General features: G+C 37.7%; 1 protein-coding gene across 1 annotated transcript in view; it reads left to right on the top strand.

Moving 5' to 3' along the window:
- Positions 1-744: 744 nt before the first annotated feature.
- Positions 745-22,479, top strand: part of LOC115620516 (guanylate cyclase soluble subunit beta-1) — a 72,965-nt gene continuing 51,230 nt past the window's right edge. The window contains exons 1-3 of the mRNA XM_030513782.1: positions 745-1,006; positions 4,302-4,519; positions 7,874-7,947. Of these exons, the coding sequence (XP_030369642.1) occupies positions 4,517-4,519; positions 7,874-7,947 (77 nt within the window). The 5' untranslated portion in view covers positions 745-1,006; positions 4,302-4,516. The remainder of the gene's footprint in view (positions 1,007-4,301; positions 4,520-7,873; positions 7,948-22,479) is intronic.

Below are 22,479 nucleotides of genomic sequence, written 5' to 3'. Positions count from 1 at the left end.
ATTATGCGTGTGCCACTGGTGTGAAGGAAAGCAGAATGGGGCGAGACGAGTAGGAGAGAACTGAGAAATTTGCAAAAATAAATAAACATGACCATAAATAAGATAAACTGGGCGACAAAGCCATCTGTTCGGCGTAAGGAGCGAGCCACAACAAGATGATGATTGAAGTAAAAGATAAATAAACAAGTGAACAAAGAATATAATCGAAACCATTCAACAGACAGGACGATTTGTTATGGAGTTCAAATAAACAGTCCTGAAGTATTTCACTGATGTGAGTATCTACTATAAGCCATAAAGTTTACAGCTTTAATAAGACTTTTTCAAATTACTCTCTTTGCTCATCTATATGAATGTTCTTTCATTATGAAGATTAAATAGCTTTAAATTACTTTTGAGAAATGTTTTTAAAAATGTTTGGTTTTATGGAATAAACAGCGCCATCTACTGTTGCATGGCAGCACTGATAACATGTCAGAGAGCAAAGAAAAGAGAGAGAGCGTGAGTGCTTTGAGCTTTTGAGTGAGAGGCGCTTTGCAGACTCGCAAATGCTGCCGACCAGGAGCAACAAACAGCTGAGTAGGCAAGGCAAAGTAATTGGCAGCCCATTGGCAGGAACAGAGACAGCCAGCCAGCCACCCAGCAAGCACACAAGTGTCCTGGCCAGCGAACTTTAATAGACAGTGCACGGAGCCTCGTGTGCTCAGTCGTCGACGGCTCTTTCAAGCGAATTGTTCACTTGGTGCGTAGTACGGAAAGAACTGAAAGCATCTCCCAGCGCGCGTATTTTGTTATCAATCGCCAGTAACACACACAACACACAACACAAAAGCGACAGCATCAACAACACAAACAACGAGTCAAGTGAAAGTTGTGTGTCAGTGTGGAAATAGAAGTGAAAGTGAAGCACAATACAAATAAATCACGAGTCAAAAATACCAAACAACAAGAGGGTATAAGTTAAGCCGTCGTACCACAGAGAAGAAGAAATCACATGAAAACAAATGTAAAAGAAAAGAAAAAAGAAATGTTTTGTTTGGCATACGCGGCGTATGCGGAACTTTGGCGCGTTTTGTTCAAAATACTAAGCATACTTTTATGCGTTCTCATTTATTTGCATGCACATTTCGTTTATTGTATTCGGCCACACAACAACTCCTATGTTTTGTATTTTATGTGTTGTTTTATATTATGGTTTTCTATGGTTCTTGCGCCCCCGACACAATTTCGAACTCTAACTTGGCACCACCCGCAAAAAATGCGACACAATATGTCAAAGTTTATTAGATATTTGCCCCTCGTGCTGTCCATGATTTTGGCTTCCCCAAGGCAATTCTCGTTTTGCCAGTTAGCTTGGTCCATTATTTTTGATAAATGCTCTAACCATACATATACAATTGCTTAACTCGTACAAAAACGTATAGCTGTGTGCCAGCATTTAACTGCCTCATGTAACCATTTTGTGCACGTTTCTATCCTCCAATCGCCAACCTCCAGCGCCAGCTCCATCTTCTTCTAGTCGTCGTCCGCTTGGGTGGTACGCCTAAGGCGTCATTTACATTACATTTCGTTTGCTTTTTAGTTTTATGTGCACGCGCCATTTTGTCGCAATTATGAAATGGCCTGCGTGACACACCATCATTTTTGTTCTTGTTTGCATTAGCTGATATTGTTTTTGTTGCTGTTGTCGTTACAGTTGTCGCTTAATTAGAAACATGACAAATTATGGTCTCACCAAAGGTGTCTCCGACAATTTATTACAATATTTGGAGCTTTTAACACTATAAATTGAATCAATTACTTAACCAGCTCAAGAGGTCGTCCCACAATTGGCTCCAGCGCTTTTATCAAATGCCAAATGTTGCATGTAATTAATATGTGCTGAATAGGATGCGGGTTCTTCTTCACCTTCATTATAATTATTTTCGTCATTGTTAACGTATTGCAAAGGACCATCAATGGCAAAAGAAGCAACAGCACCAGTGCGCTGGCACCTGGGCGACGTGGCTGAATTTCTGTGATTTATACGCAATATAATCGCAAAATGGCAAATAAAAGTGTAGGCGAAGGCAAACAACAAAGACGAACATCAAGGCAAGTGACAGCGATAATCGGAAATGGGGCAAGCGAAAAGGGGCAGCAGTCAAGCACACATAAGTATATAAATTGTAGGCAGAAACTAGCACAATGGCATGGCTACATTTAGAGGAAAGAGACTTAAGAAATACAGCAGTAAGGAAAACTCCCCATTCAGATGGATATGAAAATCAGCTTTTACCGTCATTCTTGAATAATTTTTTGGAACTTCTTCCATTTCTTACTTACCTTTCAATTCACTGAATGATCTTTTTTGGCTTCATTTCATTAATATGAAGTAGGGTTTTTCTTGTTTCCTCACTGAATTATAAAACTCTATTTTCATGAATTGAGTAGTGTTAGTCACGAATGAAATAATCGAAGCACTCATGTTTAGTCATGAATATCAACTGCTATTACAATTCAGTTAAGAATCTCCTATTTTCATTTTAATTAATTTATTTATTTTATCGACAAAGAATGCTGTCGATGTAAAAAAAACAGAAAAAAATGAATACAATAGAGAACTTAAGCTAAATTAAAATAAAGGATTAAAAAAGCCTATAAAAATTACATAAATATCTAATAATTAATCCGACTCGCTGGAGAAATTTTATTTGCCAAACGGCCAGCTATGCCCCGATTCACAGCAGAGAGTAGTCAGATACGTTATTAGACCTAGCAAAGAAGAAGAATTAAAAGGAACGTTTACTTAAGATTCTTCCTTTGCATCGTATAGTCAGCAAATGAAATGTTTTGAAGCCTCTTCCTTTTAACTAATAACAAGTATTCTTTAAATGCTTCTCTTGGCATTTATGGCCATCCCAACAAATGAATGCTTCAAAAAAGAATTTTATCTTTAAGTGATTCAATGTCTCTATGGGGCACGTACAATTGTATACAAGTAGCAAGCGCACCTTAACGAGTCTACTAATGGCCACGACAACAACAATAAACTAAAACAGCTCTAAGGACAGGAGTATCGATTTTTAACTTTTGCAAGAAATGTTTGAAAAAAAAATATATCTTGCTTTAAATGTTGTATATTCCCACACCATTTCACCATTTTAGGTTCTGTTCCTTGTTGTTGTTGTTTTTGGCTGTGACAGTTGGCACTGTAAGTTGACGACGCAAGCCATGCCTCAGCACTCGGAACGGGCAGTTGAGAAACTTACCGATTGGCTTGCTAAGGTTTCCCAGCCTCGCACTGCCCGCGGGCCACTACCTGAGCCATTGCCAGCGCCACACCAGCGCCTAAATAAACAAAAAAAAAAGAACCGGTGGCCAAGAGTCCTGGCAGTGGCTCAGCTTGCTGCGCGGCTTTAATTGCCGTGCACATGGCGTAGCGCATAAATTTTGAGCGATGCTTTGCATGCGACATCGACACACATCTGTGTGTGCGTGTGCGTGTGCTTGCGTTTGTGTGTGCAATTAACCACTTTTACCAGCGCTATGCACCCTTTGTGCCACTTGCTATTGCTGTCGCCGTTGCTGTTGCTGCCACGCTTGAGCGCAACAACATTTTGCATGCTTGGTTTTTGTTCTTCACGTATTTGCACTCTGACCCAGTTGATATACACAAGTATTTTTGTATGCTCGTGTGTGTGATGTGCCATTTTTTGAGGCGCATTTGGCTGTTGCACGTGTTGCATGTGGCATGCAACATATGCACCTGCCACTGGCCCACTGTAAATGCCATTAAGCCATCAACTTTGGCCACGCTGATTTCTTGCACGCACGTTCGCCTTGCTTGCATAATTTTCGGCGCATTTGCCTAAAATCGCTCGCCTCATTTAAATATTTGATTAAAGTGGAAGCCCGACATACGCGTATGCAAAAGGTTTGCTTTAATGCAGAGCTTTCTGGGCAAAAACAGCCAAGAGTAAGACTACTCAGACGATCCGCGAAGAAGAGGCAAAAAGTGAAAACACAAGCGTAAAATAAAGCCGATTTCAAAGTGGAAATTCATGAAATATTCATGTCCTTTGTGGCATTTTTGATTCGCATCACCACATCAGAAAGCAGCCGTAAACTTGCCATCGCCAACGAACAAAGTTTCATTTCAATTTGCATGGCCGTCACACGCATGCACTTTATTTATATATACATATACATATATATTTATATTTGTATTTGCTTTTGTACGCCATCATTAAATGAATGCTCTGTTTTTGTTTCCTGCATAAGACTCTTATAAAATTGTTAAATTGATTCATTTTTTGCAGAGTTTTTGTTCCACAAAATACGAAATAAAACATTTATAAAGTCTGTCACGAGCACTTTTAAAAAATTTCAAACTAAAATGCAAAAACGTTAAGCTCATGCATCGAATTGTGTGGTGCGTATGAACATCGAATTAAAGCGAGGAGTGTACATTGCAACAATTGCTCGCGCATCGAGTTCTGACTGCTTTCACAGCTGAAACTAAAAGGCAGCAAAAATGGTGAGTTTGTGCAACATTGAGTTGAATGTTTCCCCAGTCTATTGCAACTATATATTCAAGCCTATTTCGATTCCTTTTGCCAATCTATAATAAACAATAAGCAATAAATAATTCCATTTATTTCTTAGTTTTAATTAATTTATGGTCAATTAACTCTTTAAAATATAATACTATTACTGCTTATTAAAATATTGTTCAAACTATTTTTGGCATTCATTAGAAATGCTGATTTACTAATTAACAATGGGATAATAATTATGCTTGGTTTGAGACACTTTTGTTGTGATACCACAAATAGAAATTCTGTTGAAATGCCAGAAAAAAACTCAATATTCACGACAACATAACACATACAAACAAACACATAGATAGAAAGATTGTTGATTTAATGATTTCGATTGTGGCAGCTCGATAAATCAGCCCATTTTCATTTGTAAAATGCGAGTATATATGTAGTATTTATATATGTATGTGCGTCTTACATTTTCGTCTGACTGTTTCGTACACGTATTTTCGGTTGCTCCGAGTATAACATTTCAATATGCGCAACAAAGGCAATAAACATCAAAAATCGGTTAGATACATCTTCATCAGGCAAACGAACCGCAGCGTCGAGAAAAAAGCACACAAATCGTGTTGTCGTGGCATCGGGCTTACTAGACGTATGCGTAATGTATGTAAATATATTTCAAGCATTTCACTTGCTTAGTATTACTTCCGGCGGAAGCGATTGATTGGGCGTTGCCTGCAAACCAATACCACTCAAATGGTTGCAGTCATTCAAGTATATCGTTATCTGTGTTTCTCTGTCTCCCATGGTATGCTTGCTTTGCTTTGATTTCACATAATAAATCAAATTGATTGCTTTTCGATACATTTTAAACAAATAAAAGTGCGCAATTTTTATTGATTTTGCATATTTCGCATTTTTCACAATCACAGCTGAAACGTGCAATCGAAACGCAGTCAAAACCCCGAAAGGGGCCCATTTGCACTTAGAAGGGTTCGCTCCATTTGATCCTTTTTAGTTCACAAATGTAATTAAAATGCGGGTGCGCCTAATATCGTTTGTTGGTTTTCTGATTGGGCAGCTCGAGTTAACGTTCTGGACATAAAGAAAATTAGCCAACAAAAAACTAGATGTAATCATGAAAGCTTAGTACAAGACTTTTGGCCAATACAATGACCAATGAACCAGACTATAATAATAATTTAAATAGTGGTGATTACCTTGGATCTTTAAGAAAAAATATGTAGAATACTGATCGAGTGTGCTTAGCTACAGAGCATTTTAGCGGCCACTAAGCACTTTGTGGACATTTCATATTTCAAAATAAAATGTTCTTATTATGGAATGTATGCGAAATAACAATTAAATTCGTTTTCTTTATAATCGAATGAGGGTAAACGATTTTCCGTCAACCTTCAGTAGTTTTGAACGAATATATAGTAAATTAATATTTTATCACAGATTAGAATATAATTGAACATAACATAATTGAATACTTCTTATTACCGGCAAACACACATACTTTCGCTCAACACTTTAAGAACTAACTAACCCTAACTCGACGCTCTATTTCAGTCTGAATAATGCGAACAAATTTCGGAAAAATACCTAATTTACTATTAAAGTATCCAAACAATAAATAATTGAGATACAAACTATCCTATTTAGCCTAAATGTGAAACTGGATTAAAAATCGGTTCAGTTGTTTCGGAGTTTATCAATGACAAACATTGTTAAGAGATTTCTATATATAACCGTGTAGATGGATAGAATATATAGTCTTATATCTGGGTCAGTGTGTAATAATGTGGACACATATACATGCATATATACATACATATCTTAATCCTCTACATTCCTCCGTGCAGCAACCTCAAGTACAGCGATTACATGGAAACGTGCTTCCAGCACATTTGAATTAAAATCAATTAATATTGTGTCTACATATATAAGAATGTGTACGTACCGAGGTGTGGCAGCAAATGCAACCAAGACCTTGAAGTGAATTTTCCAATTAATTCCTGAAGCGTGCTAAACAAGTATTTTGCAGAAATCAAAAATAACAACTGTAAACACTTAATATTGGATATTAAGATCAGCTTCGAAACAAAATGAAATGTCTGCTTTATACGTTTTCACATGCTTTGTGGTACATATCATCGATATTTTTTGATTAACGGTAATTTCATACTTATTATTCGTTGTGGATTTTATTATGTAGTACTTAATTGAGTTGCTCATTAAATCGTTAAGTCTAAAAAGACAACTTCTTTTTTTGTTGTGGCTTTATTTACAAGGAGTCCGAGCCAAAGACTATTATTAATTAGATTCAAAATACATTGTGGTGTTTAGCGCTTAATTGTGAACAGCTTAGGTGATAACATTTATTCCTATTAAAACAAAGGTATATCATTAGCGAGACTATGATAAATTAATTAATTTAATTTAATATACTGCCATTAAATAAAAATGTAAACAAACTCAAACAAATCCAATTTATTTAGTAGTACTTAGCTTAATTGAGTTGCTGATTAAATTGTTAAGTCTAAAAAAGACAACTTCTTTTTTGTTGTGGCTTTATTTACAAGGAGTCTGAGCCAAGGACTATTATTAATTAGATTCAAAATGCATTGTGGAGTTTATCGCTTAATTATGGGCAGCTTAGGTGATTACATTTTCGTAACATATATTCCTATTAAAACAAAGGAATGATAGCGAGACTATGATAAATTAATTAATTTAATTTAATTAAATATACCGCCATTTAATAATAATGTATACAAACTCAATAAATTCGACAGGCCCACGCACAAACTTGTGTAGTTTTTCAGATCAATTTTAACTACAAATATTCTAATACTATATTTTAAAAAAAATTTGTACACTGTTTTAAAAAGTATTTTTAAATATTATCTGTTAACGAAAATACATATAGGAATTTAAATGAACCAAAAGTTAGCGTTTCATTTAATTTTTTTCGAGGCTGAACGTAAAATTCAATTTGTACAAATTTTGCATTACAAGTATTTCTATAAATATGTATTTTTTGTAACTAAAAATAAAACAAAGCTGCAAATAACTCAAGTTAATAATTACGTTAATGAGGGAAAATTATAATTTGTAAGTACAAGCTATTCTGATTTCCAAATTTTATTTTGGCACAATAATACTTTCCCAAATAATGAACTTTTGAGTAAATATCAAATTATTGTTCACAATTAAAAGGTTGAAAGAATGGAAATAATTGGAATTGGAATAATCGCACTTGCTTTTATAAATCACCTTTGAACTTTTGATTATTGTTTTCTTATATACAAGTATTTCTATTTGCTGTTCTTTTGCAGTATGGCTTTGTTAACTACGCCTTGGAGCTGCTGGTGCTCAAACATTTCGGCGAGGAGATATGGGAGAAGATCAAGTGAGTAATGGCAACAGTCGAGCCACAAATATAGAACTAAATGGACCGAGCTCCAGTCAAAGAAAAAACAAGTCAAATAAAACCGCATTGCGTACTTAAATACACACGTATATAGCTATATACCTACTACCCATATACAAAAAGGGACACATAAAATGTCACACTAAAAGGCAGAAAACAACAACTACCACTAAACTTGGACTTTCATTGCTTGTTGTGTGTGTGAGGTTGTGTGTGGTTGTGTGTGTAAAACATATGCCATGTGCATATTTGCTTTGGTTTATGTGACAATTCCACATGGTGACAATGGACAACGAGTTGCCAGACAAACAGGCGGAGAGACATTCAGACTGTTAGACGCACAGATAGAGGTACGGCCCCACCTGCAATCAACAACACCATAGCCTACCACACGCTGCCCCAGGCTGCCAAATGCTAACACAGAAGCACAATAGGCGCATTAGCTAGACACCGACACGCCCTCAAAAATTTGCAAAATGAGAAATGTGTGGCCGTTGTCGTTTGTTTTCCCCTAGGCAGGGGTTCGGGCAGGGGAGCAGCACACAAATCTAATCCAAGCTACACGTCGACAATTTTCTATTTAAATGAAAAAGATAGGCGAACAAGTAAACAAATTAACAGTCGACAAGCCGACGCATTTAATTAATAACTAAAGTACATAAATTATGCAGCAGTCAGGGCCAACAGCCGCGACCACAATTAACTAATTATCCATTTTTCACATTCGACATAAGCATGGAAATAAGGATAAACATGGCCACGCCCACGCATACGCTCAAGCGTACATCAATTAATTGTATTTAGGTTTGTGGCGCTTGTCTGTGTGTGTTGGTAGCAAATAAACAGCAACGACACGCATAGTAACAACAGCAATTCAGAGTCCAAATCCTCGCCCCCTATTCCAATTGCAGTGCCAAGTGCGCCCAGCATCACCGGATTTCCGGCCAAAGCGGCAAAATGGCATAACCGTTTGTTAGATCCACACGCGCACATGTAAATACACACATGTGAAGAGAGAGACCCGGTAGTTCATCTGCTTAGCCTTGTCCTTGCCTATACACTGTCTGGGAACATTAAAAAAGAATATTTTGCCTGAAAAGGCAACCAAAGAATCAACCACAACCATATGTATACAAGTATGTATGTATTATTGTTACAATCCGAAAAAAAATCAAAATTCAACTTAAATTAGCAAAATAATTAATTAGCAGTGGTTCACTACCTTCGAAAAATTAATAACTCCAATTATATAGAGGATACATATAGCATACATTTCTTCATATTCTTATCAAAGAGGATTCAATAGAAATTGTGGAGCATTGTTTCGCATTTCACATTTTAATTTATATGTAGAAATCTTTACTTAATAAGTTATTTAAGCTCATTGCCAATATTTTGATGGTTTTTTAGTCACAATGGGAATTTAAGCTCATTGCCTATATTTTGGTGGTTTAATAATCACAATGAGAAATCTCCTTCCAACTTGTGAATATATATCCTGAAAAAACGTTAATTAAGGGAGGCAGAGACTCTAACTAAGATATATTTTTACCGTTTTATTTTCGTCGACAACTAACTTATCCAAAATGCTGACCATCAAAACGCTGTTAGGCCCACGTGAGCGACAGGGTCGGTTATGAGAGAGACTGCTGTGTTAGGCACGTGCCTGCGACTGCGATTGCGACTGTGGTTGTGTTTTTGTTTGTGTGCGCTCATCCATGACTAAATACAATTCACATTTATCTTAATTAAGTTATTGATATTGCTACATGTGTGTGCGCTTAATGCCGCCTCATCAGGGCACGCCGAGTGCCCGTTTTAGCTTTGGCTTTTACCATTTCAGCAGAATTTGCTGCGCTCGCTTCTTGTCTGTTGCGGTTGTCGTTTTCTAGTTGCCCTCAACTCTTGCTAATTTGCCATGATTTATGATTTTTTATTGTTTAACCACAAGTTACTATCAATTGCTTTGTTTACTTCGTCTTGTTGTTGTTGCTCTGGCTATTGCTATTGCTGTTCCTGTTGTTGTCAAATGATTGCGTATGAATGGCGCTCGATTCTTCAACTCTGAACAGCCGGCAACCTCTTAATTACACAGAAAAGAAAAGCGGCACAAACTTTTCTCATTATAAAGGTTCGGCCCGGTTTTGTTTGTTTCGTTTCGGGCCAAAAGGTAACAATGACAACGACAGATAAGCAGGATGTAGAAACTTAACCGATAACACAACAGAACAGAGCAGAGAAGGAGAGCGGCTTTAAGCTGTCAATGTGGCAGACATGAAATTGTCGAGCCTACTGGCAGTGACACGACTTTAATTACATTGCAGCTATTGGAGGACGAACGAATGCAATGCCGAGAGCAATCAATGCATTGGCGCAAATCAAACTCATTATCCTTCACTTAAGGCGAACAAGGCCGAAGCAAAGGCGACAAAGCAGCGCTGCCTACTCAAAACTTGAGAAACTGTCAGACACACCCAAGAACTATACGAACTATAAGTTGACAATGGCGTGCCAATTGGATGGGGCACAGTAGCTCGGTGCCATCAAGACCCACAGTGCAACAAATCACAAAAATAGTTTTGTGTGAAAATTAAAATGACTTTAAACGTATTTTTCCACAAAAAAAAAGAACAGGCTAAGAAGGCCAGCAACAAATAATCCTCTTTGTAAAGATTTTTTATTAATTCTATTATAATTGTATCCAAGGGCCAAGGGCGTAGCCAGCTTTTACCAAAGGGGGGGGGGGGGGGGGGGGGGGGGGGCCAAAAAATTAAAATGTTGATTAAATAATGCCCGATGCATTTAAAAATTAATTTATGGATATGATCGATGAAAAAACTTTAACAAATCCATCGCAAATCCATCTTAAGGCGAAATAGTGCGTCATAATAATGAACGTGTGGTCGACTTTATATGGCCTGCCCCCCCAGCTTTTATCAAAGGGGGGCCAAAAAATTACAATTTTGATTAAATAATGCACGATGCATTTAAAAAATAACTTATGCATATGATCAATGAAAAAATAATCATGAACGTGTGGTCGACTTTATATGGCAAAATTGATTCTAAGGGGGTTGGGAACGGCCTCCCCCCCCCCCCCCCTGCCCTTGCGTGTATCATATATGTAAAGCAAATATTAATAGTACATATATTTAAATAAATAATAAATATATAAAATAAATAAATATATTTAAATATATAGCCGTAAAATCTATACACGAAGTTTATACAAATTTTCATAAAATGTATACAATTCTGACTAAGTCACGGCTTCGGTAATAATCGAGAAATGTAACAAAATCGAATTTGAAAATTTTAGTCATAACCTAGAGGAACCGAGGAATCTTCTGATTCAATTTTATCATTTTATCAACATTTTTGGTTTCTCTTTTGGCATTTAAATGTGATTAAAATTTTCCATTTGTGTAATTTTAAAAAAAGTTAATATATATAGCATATAAATGATTTCTGATTTTATACAAATTTCCATTCCCTCAGCGCTTTAAAGCGTTCTTAAACATTATTCTTTGCCTTGCGGTGCTCTTGAGGCATTGCCGCAGCCTTCAATAAAGCGAAAAGCACTCGAAGAGACTGTGTAGGACAGACTTGCATGTCTGCCCACATCCAGATTCAATTGCGTCTGCTTTGACATTTTTATGAATGTCGCACATTTGTGGCTGCCGTCTGACTTCGTGTCAAGTGCCGACTGGCTAGTGCCGACTGGCTAGCTGGCTATCTGGCCAGCTGTCTGGCTGGTTGCACCGAGCAAGGGCAAATGTCCTGATTGACACGCAGCTGACCGCAGTGCATGATATTTATACGAATACCACAAAGGCCATGAGTCTTGGCATTAAGAATGTTGGTAGCGTCTTTAAGGCGCCTACAACCATTTGGCTCCACAGACTCTGCCGCCTCCCACCCAGCTATCGTGTTTGGACTCACTTAATCAGAATCAGTGCGTTAAGTGCTTTAGTGTTGTTCGCCTAGCGCATAATTGCAGCACATCAATCTCCAAATGAAGCTCATTAATTTGGCAAAACAAGATGAGTGAACAAGCTGCCTTCTTGCCCGCCTTAAAGTTCAACTTTAAAGGCGGCCTTCTTTTTAGATAAAGGCAAAGTCTTGAGCAAATTTGAATAATGTGCTGGCATTTGCTTTGTTCTAAGCTCTGGGCACGGGGCCACAAGCAATGCCAAAAGCTCCAGCAATACAGTGACTTTGATGTGGTTCTACCACAAAGTTTGTCCATGATTGCACGATGAATGCGAAGCGGCAAGATGAAATTGAGAAGATAACTCCAAGGGGCACTAAGTCACTCAGACTCAGTCAGTTGAGCCATTAATGTGTTGGCCACGGTCAACGGGGCAGTTGTTGTTCTAATACGCAGACATAGACACAACACAACAAAACACAACACGTCCCCCCACAACAAACCAGTCGCTCCCCCAATCGCTTCATAGTGTCGCTTTATTGTTATTGTTGTAAAATTTATTGTTATTGTTATCGCTACTAGTATTGTATCTGTTGTTTCTGTTGTTGTAGTTGCTGTGGCGGTGGCTGTGTGTGCGTGTTTATGGCACTTTAGACAAAAATCGATTTGCCTATAAAATGTTTTACACACACGACCGCAAGAACGTCGCGCTGCATGCGTCAGCCTGACATTCTGTCTGCCTTTCATATTCCCCTAATACATGTTTGAGTAGATATATATGTACGTACATGTATAATGTGAGTGTATGTGTGTGTGTGTGTGTGTCAATATGTCAGTTAACTCATATGAGCTGTGGCGGCTGCTGCCAAAAATTCACTGCTAATGGGTTTTTTCCTTCATTTTTCCGTCATTGTTGTTGCTGCTATCGTCCTCTCTTCGTTAGCTGGCTGGTGCCAAAGGCTGAAGCCAAAACCAAAGCGTTGGCAATGCGTACAATACAGTCTACATCGAATAAATACAAAACTTGATGTGAAATCGTTAAACTTCATATGCAAATAAATGAAACAATCAATAGAAATGGATGAAGATTGATGAGGCTGAAGCTGAAAGCTGACCTAAATAGAACAATAGTTACAACTCGAACTGATTGACTCATTGATCCGTTAGCTTTAGGAAATAGGACCCCCCAAGAAGGGCAACTGAACACAACAACAATGGCCGATAATGAAGAAAATCAGCGAAAAGGGCCAACATGAGCAATACTGCCTTTGTATTCAAGAATATTATTTTTACTTCAAGTGCATCAAGTGAGATAAGAAAGAAACTGTCATTCGCAGAGTCGGTATCACTAATTACAAGTCATTTTTGATTGATAACTCCGTAACCAAAGCCCAATTCAACAATATTCAAGCATTAAAAACACAATAAGATTAATGTAATAGTATTAATTTAAGTTCATTTATATTCAAAAATCAAATAATAATAACAAACCTACTTCTCAACAATGTGTCCTAATATGGGCGGTATAGGTGGACGTGGTAGGATAGAATTTTGCTTATTTACTTTAACTGCTAATATAATCAATTCCGCAAAAATTCTGCTTTCTAGCTATAATATTAAACTTAATGCCAAAAAAAAGATTACAAAAGCCTCAAATCCTAAATAAAATAAAGTGTTTATGTAGAAAAATTTTAAAGCAAAGCCTAAAGTATTGCCTTGCTGTCGCCAAATTATGTGTGTTGTGTGCTAAAATAATGAATATATATATTATAATAAATGTAAAAATATATACTCGTATACTCGTATATAATATAAAATCTTTATCAATATGCCAGTAGCTATTTCATTTAAGCTCTTATACCATTCATTAATTGTTGTTACGATAAAAAGGACTCTTGCATTTGCATATAGTCAGCCCTCACTGTAGTCATATATGCATGAATGAAGTCGACTGGACATGGTCAAACAGGCTTACCACTTGCCAGAGGACTTCCAGCTGCCGGGCGGGCGACAACAGCGACTAGGACGCCGACATCAAAACCGACACCGACGTCTGACGGACGCTCGCTCGCTATTATTTATGGTGGCACAGATTTTGTCATAAAATGTCGACGTCTATGGCACGAGCACCGAACTGGTCTAGCCCTGTGGCCAACGGCCAACGTCAAACGTTGTTGCCTTTGCACATTTTAGCAGCTTTTCAGATTTTGTTAGGTTGTACATTTCATTTGGTATAACTGCTGGCATATGCCGCACCACACCACACCACACCAGACCACACCACAGCGCACACTCCTGAATATTTGACTCTTTTAGAATATTACACATACGCCATGTATGCCATGTATGCCATGTACGCACTCATGTACCTCTTTCTGGGCAGGTAATTGTGCGCTTAGCATATTGAATGCAAATTTAAGCACAAGTCGAAATGCTTTTTTCACGCACTTTTCTTATGCGCGTATGTATGAAAAAGTAAGGCGATAGGAGCCGCTGTGGCGCAGACACACTTAAGAAATATAAAGCAGTCATCAATCTTCATTTGACGTATCCGTGTCTCTATGGGCGGGACGATGTGGCAGGCAATCAACTTGCGTTTTGTCAAACATGGCAAGCGCGTGTGGCTGTCTGAGATTTCATTTGATTGTAGAGAGTTGAATCCTTTCAGCGCCCACCTCCCGCGCTCCCCGATCGATCGCTTTCGACATTGAAAAGTATTTTTATGTTAATGCGTTACGCTAAGTGGCGAATAAAATAAACGTCGCGACCAGGCCAATTTTTGTCACATTTGTGCTTAAATCTTCCCGCAACCACATCAGCTCATTGGCCACGCTACATTTACCCCGCCCTATCTATGGTGTTTTCTCCACTTGGCTGCGATTCGTTTTCGCCGCATTTTATTTTCAGCTGCCCCATTCCCATTTGAACTGCTGGGCTCGTCTGCCCACTTGCTACTTTTTAGATAGTCTCACATACACATACACAAACTGTCCTGGCTCACACAAACACGTGTAGTGCGCTGTAGAGCAAACGCCTGAAGCATTATTTTTTTCCTAAGGTTGGTGTTTTTTTTCTGCCTGCCCTGCTACATGAAAATCGATCGCATTTTCATGGCAGACATTATGGAAATTTGAGTCACTTTTTGAAGTGTGCGCAAAAATGTGTGTGCCTGCGATGGAAGTGAAGATGGAGGGTGTGCTTGCATGGCTGGGTGTGGTAACGGAAATGGCATTCTTGAGGCATGTAACTCGTTCCATGTACGTTTGTATATGTACACTGACAGAAAAGTTGTGTGTGCTTTGTAATGGTAGCCCCTTTTTAAGAATTTGTTGATGACAAACTTTTCCAGAACATGAATCATCATTTGAAACTTAAAGTGTAACTAACCCATGGTGCTCAGTATTTTCAATATTTTCAAATATTTATAATATCAAACATTTTAAATTTACCCAAAATATATATATAGCTAAAATGTGGGCAAAGGCTTTAACAATATTTGATTGTGGAACACAAATACTAGCCATATTAAATCTTTATAGTGCCAAGCTAACAAATTTTGTAAAATAATATAAATATAGAGGCAGCAGCCGTAAAGAAGAGAACTAATACCGAATTATCATTATTACAAATTATAAATCTAATTAATTAAGGAGACGGAAAAAAATAACAATAAATAAATAAATAGTCTCTGAAAAGTTTCCACTGCATTATGCCGGCGGTGACTGTTAAATTAAATAAACTATAAAAATACATTACCAATATAACTCTTGGCGACAGAAAGACTACAACTCTTACAAATTTCCCATCTCCTAATTGAGTCTTATTGTAGAAATAAGCGCATATATTATGGAAAGGCTGAGGTGTTACTTATTTAGGCTTAAGCATATTTTGGGACGTGTTAGCGCTCACTTTTCCACTCTGATTTTGCTTTGTACAGGTATCGCTATTCTTAGTTCATTTTAATGCGAATCTGCTTTGAATTTGTTTATTAACTATATAGCATGAATTTTTGTGACCTGGCGAAGACGATCACAACAATTGCGTGTGAAAAAGTCGTGTTTTTGAATTTTATGCCAGAGTTAAGTTCTGTTTGCTCCTTTTTTATGGCAGCTTACAAATAGTGTTAAATGCAAAGTTTTGAGTGTCAACCAAGCTGCTTTTGCCTGTCGCTTGGCAGCATAGATCATAACAACAACAACAACAACAGCCACTGCTGCTGCGAAAATTCCACAGTCGTCGTCACCGTCTTCAACTTTTTGCATTTATAATATTTTCATACCTTGCCACAATACGAGTCGCATGTTTATCTTCTTTCCTTCTTCAGATGTCAGCGCTGACGTTGACGCTTTGTCGTCGCTGCCATTTTGTCAACTGTTACACCCACATACAGACGCACACACACAGACACACGCATACACATAAGGAGACACACAATCATGCAAACATTCAAACGTACAAAATATTGTTACGCTTTATTGAGTAAAGTCTCGCGCTTGTCACAGCTGCCAAGCGAAACCACATGAACCACTCGAGCTCCATTTTTGAGAATGCGGTGAGGGCGAGGGGGTCGGGGGGCAAGGGGAATGCTGAAGAAATGGCAGCAGCACCGCCAATGCCTTGCCACGCGACACGTTTTCGCACTTATCGCCGAGATTACTTTTTGCTTTGATTGCATTTCTTTGGCTCAGCTAGGCGATTAGGGCAGGCGGGTGTATGGCTTTAAATGCTTCATTTATTGTCTGTTTGATTGCTTTATATATTTTCCCATACTTGTACACCTCACTTGACTCTGATCCAGCCATACATGCTCGCACATACAAACACTCCTTGCGCTTTATTGCCCAAAGTTTGCCGTGCAAGTCGTGCACAAGTTTTATCTCCATTTATGAATAATGTGCGGCATGCGTGCGTCCAATCCGACAACGTATCGCCTACGTAATGCATATTTTTAGTGACTCCCGCGGCGTTATCAATTTTTATGGCTTGTCAATCGTCGAGAGGCATACTCATATATGTAGCATAGTACACCCGTTGACCCTCAACAGAAGAAAGTCATCGGCGTAAAACCGTTTGCCCAAATAACCTTTGCACAGTGGCAAGTCAAATGGCACGTAATAATCTGAATAAACGGCCAAAGCCTAATTACGGCCCACAGTCAAGAAGGCTAGGGCCATGAGGTAGACGGCTGGGCAAGCAATCGCGTTCCACTTAATGCTCAACACAAACAAACAACAGCCATTACTTGAGCTCGAAACAAAGGAATAGAGGAGAGCAAAGAGCAAAGAGCACCGGAAATTGAAATACTTCGCACTCTCACTCGAATAACCCAGTACGCGTCAAGTCGGACGGCTACACCTTATTGACACTTGATGCGACAAATTACGCGCAGTGAGTTTCCGCCTACTCGGAATTCCATTCGATACACATTCATTAATAAACTTATGTATATAAGTGTTATATAAGCGCACCTTCACCTTAGGTAATCACAAGTCAGTTGTTCTTAGAAGTATCCGTCGCTGAAGCGCAAACTCGACCTTGGATATTTAATAACAAGGATACCTGTGGGTGGTGCTGATACAATTTTTAATTAAATTATTTTAGGGGCAGCAATGAACGGCATATCAAAGATCAAATAATACGTAAATGGGCTGAAGGCTACTCCCTAGTGTAAATGCGATTTCCAAGAAGTAATACATTTATTACTTGTACGTTGTTGATGCGTTTTGGGCATTGCCTCCATTTGTTTTATGCCTAATTTACATAAAACTAGTTTATTTTTTTTTGCCGTACAAAAATATGTGTATATACTCAATAAAAGAAGCAGCACAATATGAGGATTCATTTGCTTTATTGGTGCACAGTTTGAGCTTCAGTTCAGATTATTTTGTGGAAAATAAAACACATTTTGTTTACGAGCTATTGTAGCAGTTGCTCGTATAATTTCATTATTTTGCAAACATTTAATAATATGTGAAATTTGTGAAAACTTTTTTTACTTTGTTTATACTTTACTAAAAGCTTGAGGCTATTTTGTTTCTTGTGTGTATATAAGATTGTAAGACCAATAGAGAAGCGTCGAAGACAGCCTGTTACATATACTTATTATCAGTATCTCGACACGAGAAAATTATAATGGTTGTCTGCCAGTTTTAATCACTACTTATCCAAAGGCTTTCAAGCTAACAAAGGCATGCCATTTAGCAAAGAGTGGTTTTCAAGGATACTATGTCGAGAACGACCTTCTCAGTTGCTATACCTAGTTGGGTATTTTTTGATCCCTGTATTCATACAGACCGACCGATGGACGACTCTTCTAGGCATGCTAATCAAGGATTTAAGTGTACTTTATGAGGTGTACCACGCTTTTTATTGATTCCTAAATACGCTTCTTTCCTTCAGGTATTGACAATGTTACTGTCCTATTCTAATTGAATCTTACGTACGTGTATATACTACGTATAGTATGGACACAAAAGTATTTCTTTACCCCATTCCATCATTTATCAATATTAACATTAATGAATTGCAATTGCAGCTATGTTAATATTTTCTTTACTAACTCAGAAGTAATTCATTGCTGGCGATATTCAGTCGACTCTGTTTGTTTTGCATTGCGCCTTCTGCTCCTTCTGCTTTCCAAATAGAATTGTTCACAGTTGCTGGTTAATCAGCTACTCAACAAATTCAATAGTCTGTAGCTCTCACTGATTGTGCATCGTTTAGAATAAGTGATTAAATGGGGCAGCACGCACTACCAATTCTGGCTCATCCGCCAGCTGCAAATTTTCGTTTATTGTAAACGTTGCAATCGAGTTGCTGAGTGCTGTGCTCAGCACGTTCCGCTCTATTGGGCTACGATTCGATAACAAAAATGTCGGTTAGTGAAAAGCTATCAGGAATTTGCATGGAATTGCTAATGGATTTAGGGGGTTGTATTAGCTCTCTACGTGCCATAAAAACTGATATTTTGTGGCTCATTTCTTGGTATGTTATTAATGTCAATTTAAAATTAATTTAAAAATTAATAATAATCAAAATAATAAAAATAAATGTGTTAAAAGCCACTTAAGCAGATGATTGTCTTGTTTACTTCACAGCACCAGTCTCTTCTTGTAATCCACTTAAAAAATGCATAAAAAATAATCATCGTTTTCAAACTTAGCTGAATTATCTTTCATAAAAGCTGGCTGTATCTTATACTTAGTTTTATAGCTTATAGTTTTTCGAGCTAGTTTTTAGAAGAATAACAATTATTTGTTTTTAAATAGACTTCATGTGTGAAAAAATTAGGGCATACTTTTCAATATACTTGCGTTTCAGATTTAAACTGCAGACAATATTTAATTTATTACCTATTCATACTCTTTGGAGTTTGGAGTAGGCGAAGGACCCTCAGCCATCCTACCTATCAAATCATATTTATACTGACATTTTTTCGCAACACAAATTTAGTGAAAAGCCTTAATTAATCCAATACTTTCAAGCATAAACAATTGTATAGTGTTATATCTAATGGCATCAATATTTTCCATAAACAGCAGAATCCAATCTGAATATACCCGAACATTTCCTTATTTCGTGAACTATTCTTACTACTTCTTCAATATATGCATGAAATTTGTAAGATATTTGAACAAAGCATTATTTATTCGCTCTCCGTACACGGATTACAATAGTCAGTGTTTATCTCTTTTCAATTGTTGCTTTTTTGCTATATTCTTAGCTCTTGCTTTAGCTCCAGTCGTCTGATCAATGGGCACGTATTTCATGCATAAATGTAGCACGAAATTCTTATTTATGGCCTTTGTAAAGTGAAATGCACTAGAGTTATATAGCTAACTATATATGCTTGAGCTAACCATGAACAGCACAGTGGATGAGGTTGGTGGTTACCCTTTGCACTTAGACGTAACCTATAATACACGCTCCATGAACCCTAATGGGGGGTCATTGGTCGCTGGCGCATCGAGCCGAGGTGCAAATGGTGCAGTTTTTAATAAAACTAAAAACCGCAACCATTCCCTGAGGTCGTGCACATGGCAGTATACTTGTAAATGGCGCAGAGCCCTGAAGCGCATTCCACATTTTCAGATTGCATTTCGGCTGCGTTTGCATAACAAATTGCATAAGTAATTGCGCTTGACGGCTCCATGGAACGGCATGGCAGCTGCCAAGGAACGCAAATTAAAACGGCAGCCCACGTTGAAATCTTTTATTGAAATGTCAACAGCAGCAGCTGTAAATGACTTCGCTTCTCCTGCAGCTCCAACTCCAGCTACGTGTCCTTCTTTAAGACGCATCAATATGCACGGCTACGTCAAATGCAACAGTGCAAAAAACAACAACAACAACAACAGTAACTGCAAAAAAAACAATAACAATGCGAAGCGATTGCTTGGGGCCAAGCAAAACAAATTCAAATTCAAATTTGACAAAAGACAGTTTATCACGCTAAAGAGCTAGCCCAGGGCACAGCTGCTGTCTGCTGCAGGGCAGGCGGAATGGCAGGAGCACTGAGTTGGCGGGAATTGTGTCAGCAGCGGAGTGCAGAACACTCCATGCATTTCCTCTGTTTGTTTTATTCCGGGCGCGCACAGCGTCGAAGCCAGCAGAAAATCCAAGCAAACAGATTTTGGATCGTTTGCAAATCGATGGCAGCGCCTGCAGTTCAGTCTGGCAGACTGGCAGTCTGGCTATGTGACCAGCGCTATCTAATGGTTGGGGGAGGGCGGAAAGGAGACAGGGATAAGCGGTCGATTTGTTGTACACAGGCCAAGTGCCTCTGAAAGAAATTTCTGCTCATTTGCATTTCAAAACAAGACATTGCCGAGCATGTCGGCTGCGAGTGTTTGCTTCCGGCATGCAATACAAATGGCGGGCCAGTGGACAAACAGACGCGGAAACTTGTACGTGTGCACTAACACAGACACAGAGAACACACATACGAGTGTGTAGCAGGTAGCTCAAGCATGTGTGTAACATGTGCGATGTGATTGCAGGCGGCTAGAGGTGGACTTTAAAAGACACCAATAAAGTATAAATATTTTGAATGAAAATCAGTTTTTCGCAAGAATGGTTAGAGCATACCTAATGTTATTTTTAATTAAATCTAAAAGATTTTTGGTTTCTCCAAAAATAGAGCTGCCCCTTTTATAAAATTTTCCCATATAAAGTCGACCACACGTTCACTATTTCGCCTTTAAATGGATCTGAGTTGGATTTGTAGAAGTTTTTTCATTGATCATATGCATAAAATATTTCTTTAAATACATCGTGCAGTATTTAATCAAAATTTTAATTTTTTAGTTGTTCTACAAATGATAAGAACTTGAAAGAGTATTGAGTCTGTTATTGTTGTCATAGCTAATGGCGATGGAAAATTCACCCTGATCAGACTTTATCTTTGAGTACAAAATAATTTGGTATCCCTTGTAATTATATAATAATATAATATAATTATTATAATACTATAATAATAATTATTATTAAATAGTACTAGAATTACATTCTACGATTTTGCTAGCCATTCAATAATAAGGTTAGGTTCTGAGATCTCTTAGCTGCAAGTAGATTCAATGTCATATACGCTAAAGCTCTGTATAACAAAACAAAAATTGGCGTGGCAATCGCGAAACTGTGTTTTACTAACAACAATATTTAGTTTATTCACTGCAAATGAATAAATGTCCATGCACGACTAATAAAAATTGATAAGATCCCACACAATTGGTTTCGCTTGATCGCTGTTTAAAATTCCTAAAAAGTTATCCTTTCTGTTTTACTTCTGTTTGTGGTCAATTTTATCTAGAAACCTGTCGAAACTTCCAAAATATTTACTTTCTTACGTGTGAGTTGCAATTCGAAAATAACGCAACTGCAAATAATCCAAAGCGGAATTAATATTTTTAGTACAAAACAACGGTAATTCTTGCCGTTTGAATTATGGAAATCAACACAAAAGTCAATTTTATGAAGAACATTTCAGTGCTTGACTTAGCTAACAAGACTTGAATAATTCAGGTGAACAGTGGAACACTAATGGATCACTAAACTGGGCCCTTTAGTGATCTCCAATTTTCATATATATATATATATCGAAAGGTATGGTTTAGTTGGGTGATCTCTTGTCTGCACATTACATAAGTATTTCTGAACTTAACACTCTACTCCCAATCGGCTAGTACATAAATTTAAATTTAATAGTTGAAATTTGTTTTCAAATTCTAATTTTATAATCAGAGTCGGAGTCTGCACCTTCGTCTGATTCTCGTATTTTCTCACATTTTTATGGAACCAATCGTTGTGCCAAAAATTATTCACGCATTATCTAAAAAGCTGATGGTGAGAAAGCAAGAATTAAATTTAAATTCCAGCTCGGCAGCACGCAATTATTTCTAGAATGCAGCTAGTAAAGGATCTGTTGCTTGTTTGAACGGAAAAGCTACATGCCAGCCTCTGGCTGCTTAATTCATGTGTGCATCGTCCACCCGACTGCTCAAATTTTTGGACTCAACAGTTGCGCTTCGGGGGCTAAAATTAAAAATTAAAAAAAGTGGGAAATGAAATCCAACTACAACTAA

Source organism: Scaptodrosophila lebanonensis, unplaced genomic scaffold, assembly GCF_003285725.1.
Source record: "Scaptodrosophila lebanonensis strain 11010-0011.00,11010-0021.00 unplaced genomic scaffold, SlebRS2 tig00000024-arrow-pilon, whole genome shotgun sequence".
Lineage (NCBI taxonomy): Eukaryota > Metazoa > Arthropoda > Insecta > Diptera > Drosophilidae > Scaptodrosophila > Scaptodrosophila lebanonensis.
Note: the sequence above shows the minus strand (reverse complement) of the source record. Positions and strands in the feature narration are given on the sequence as shown.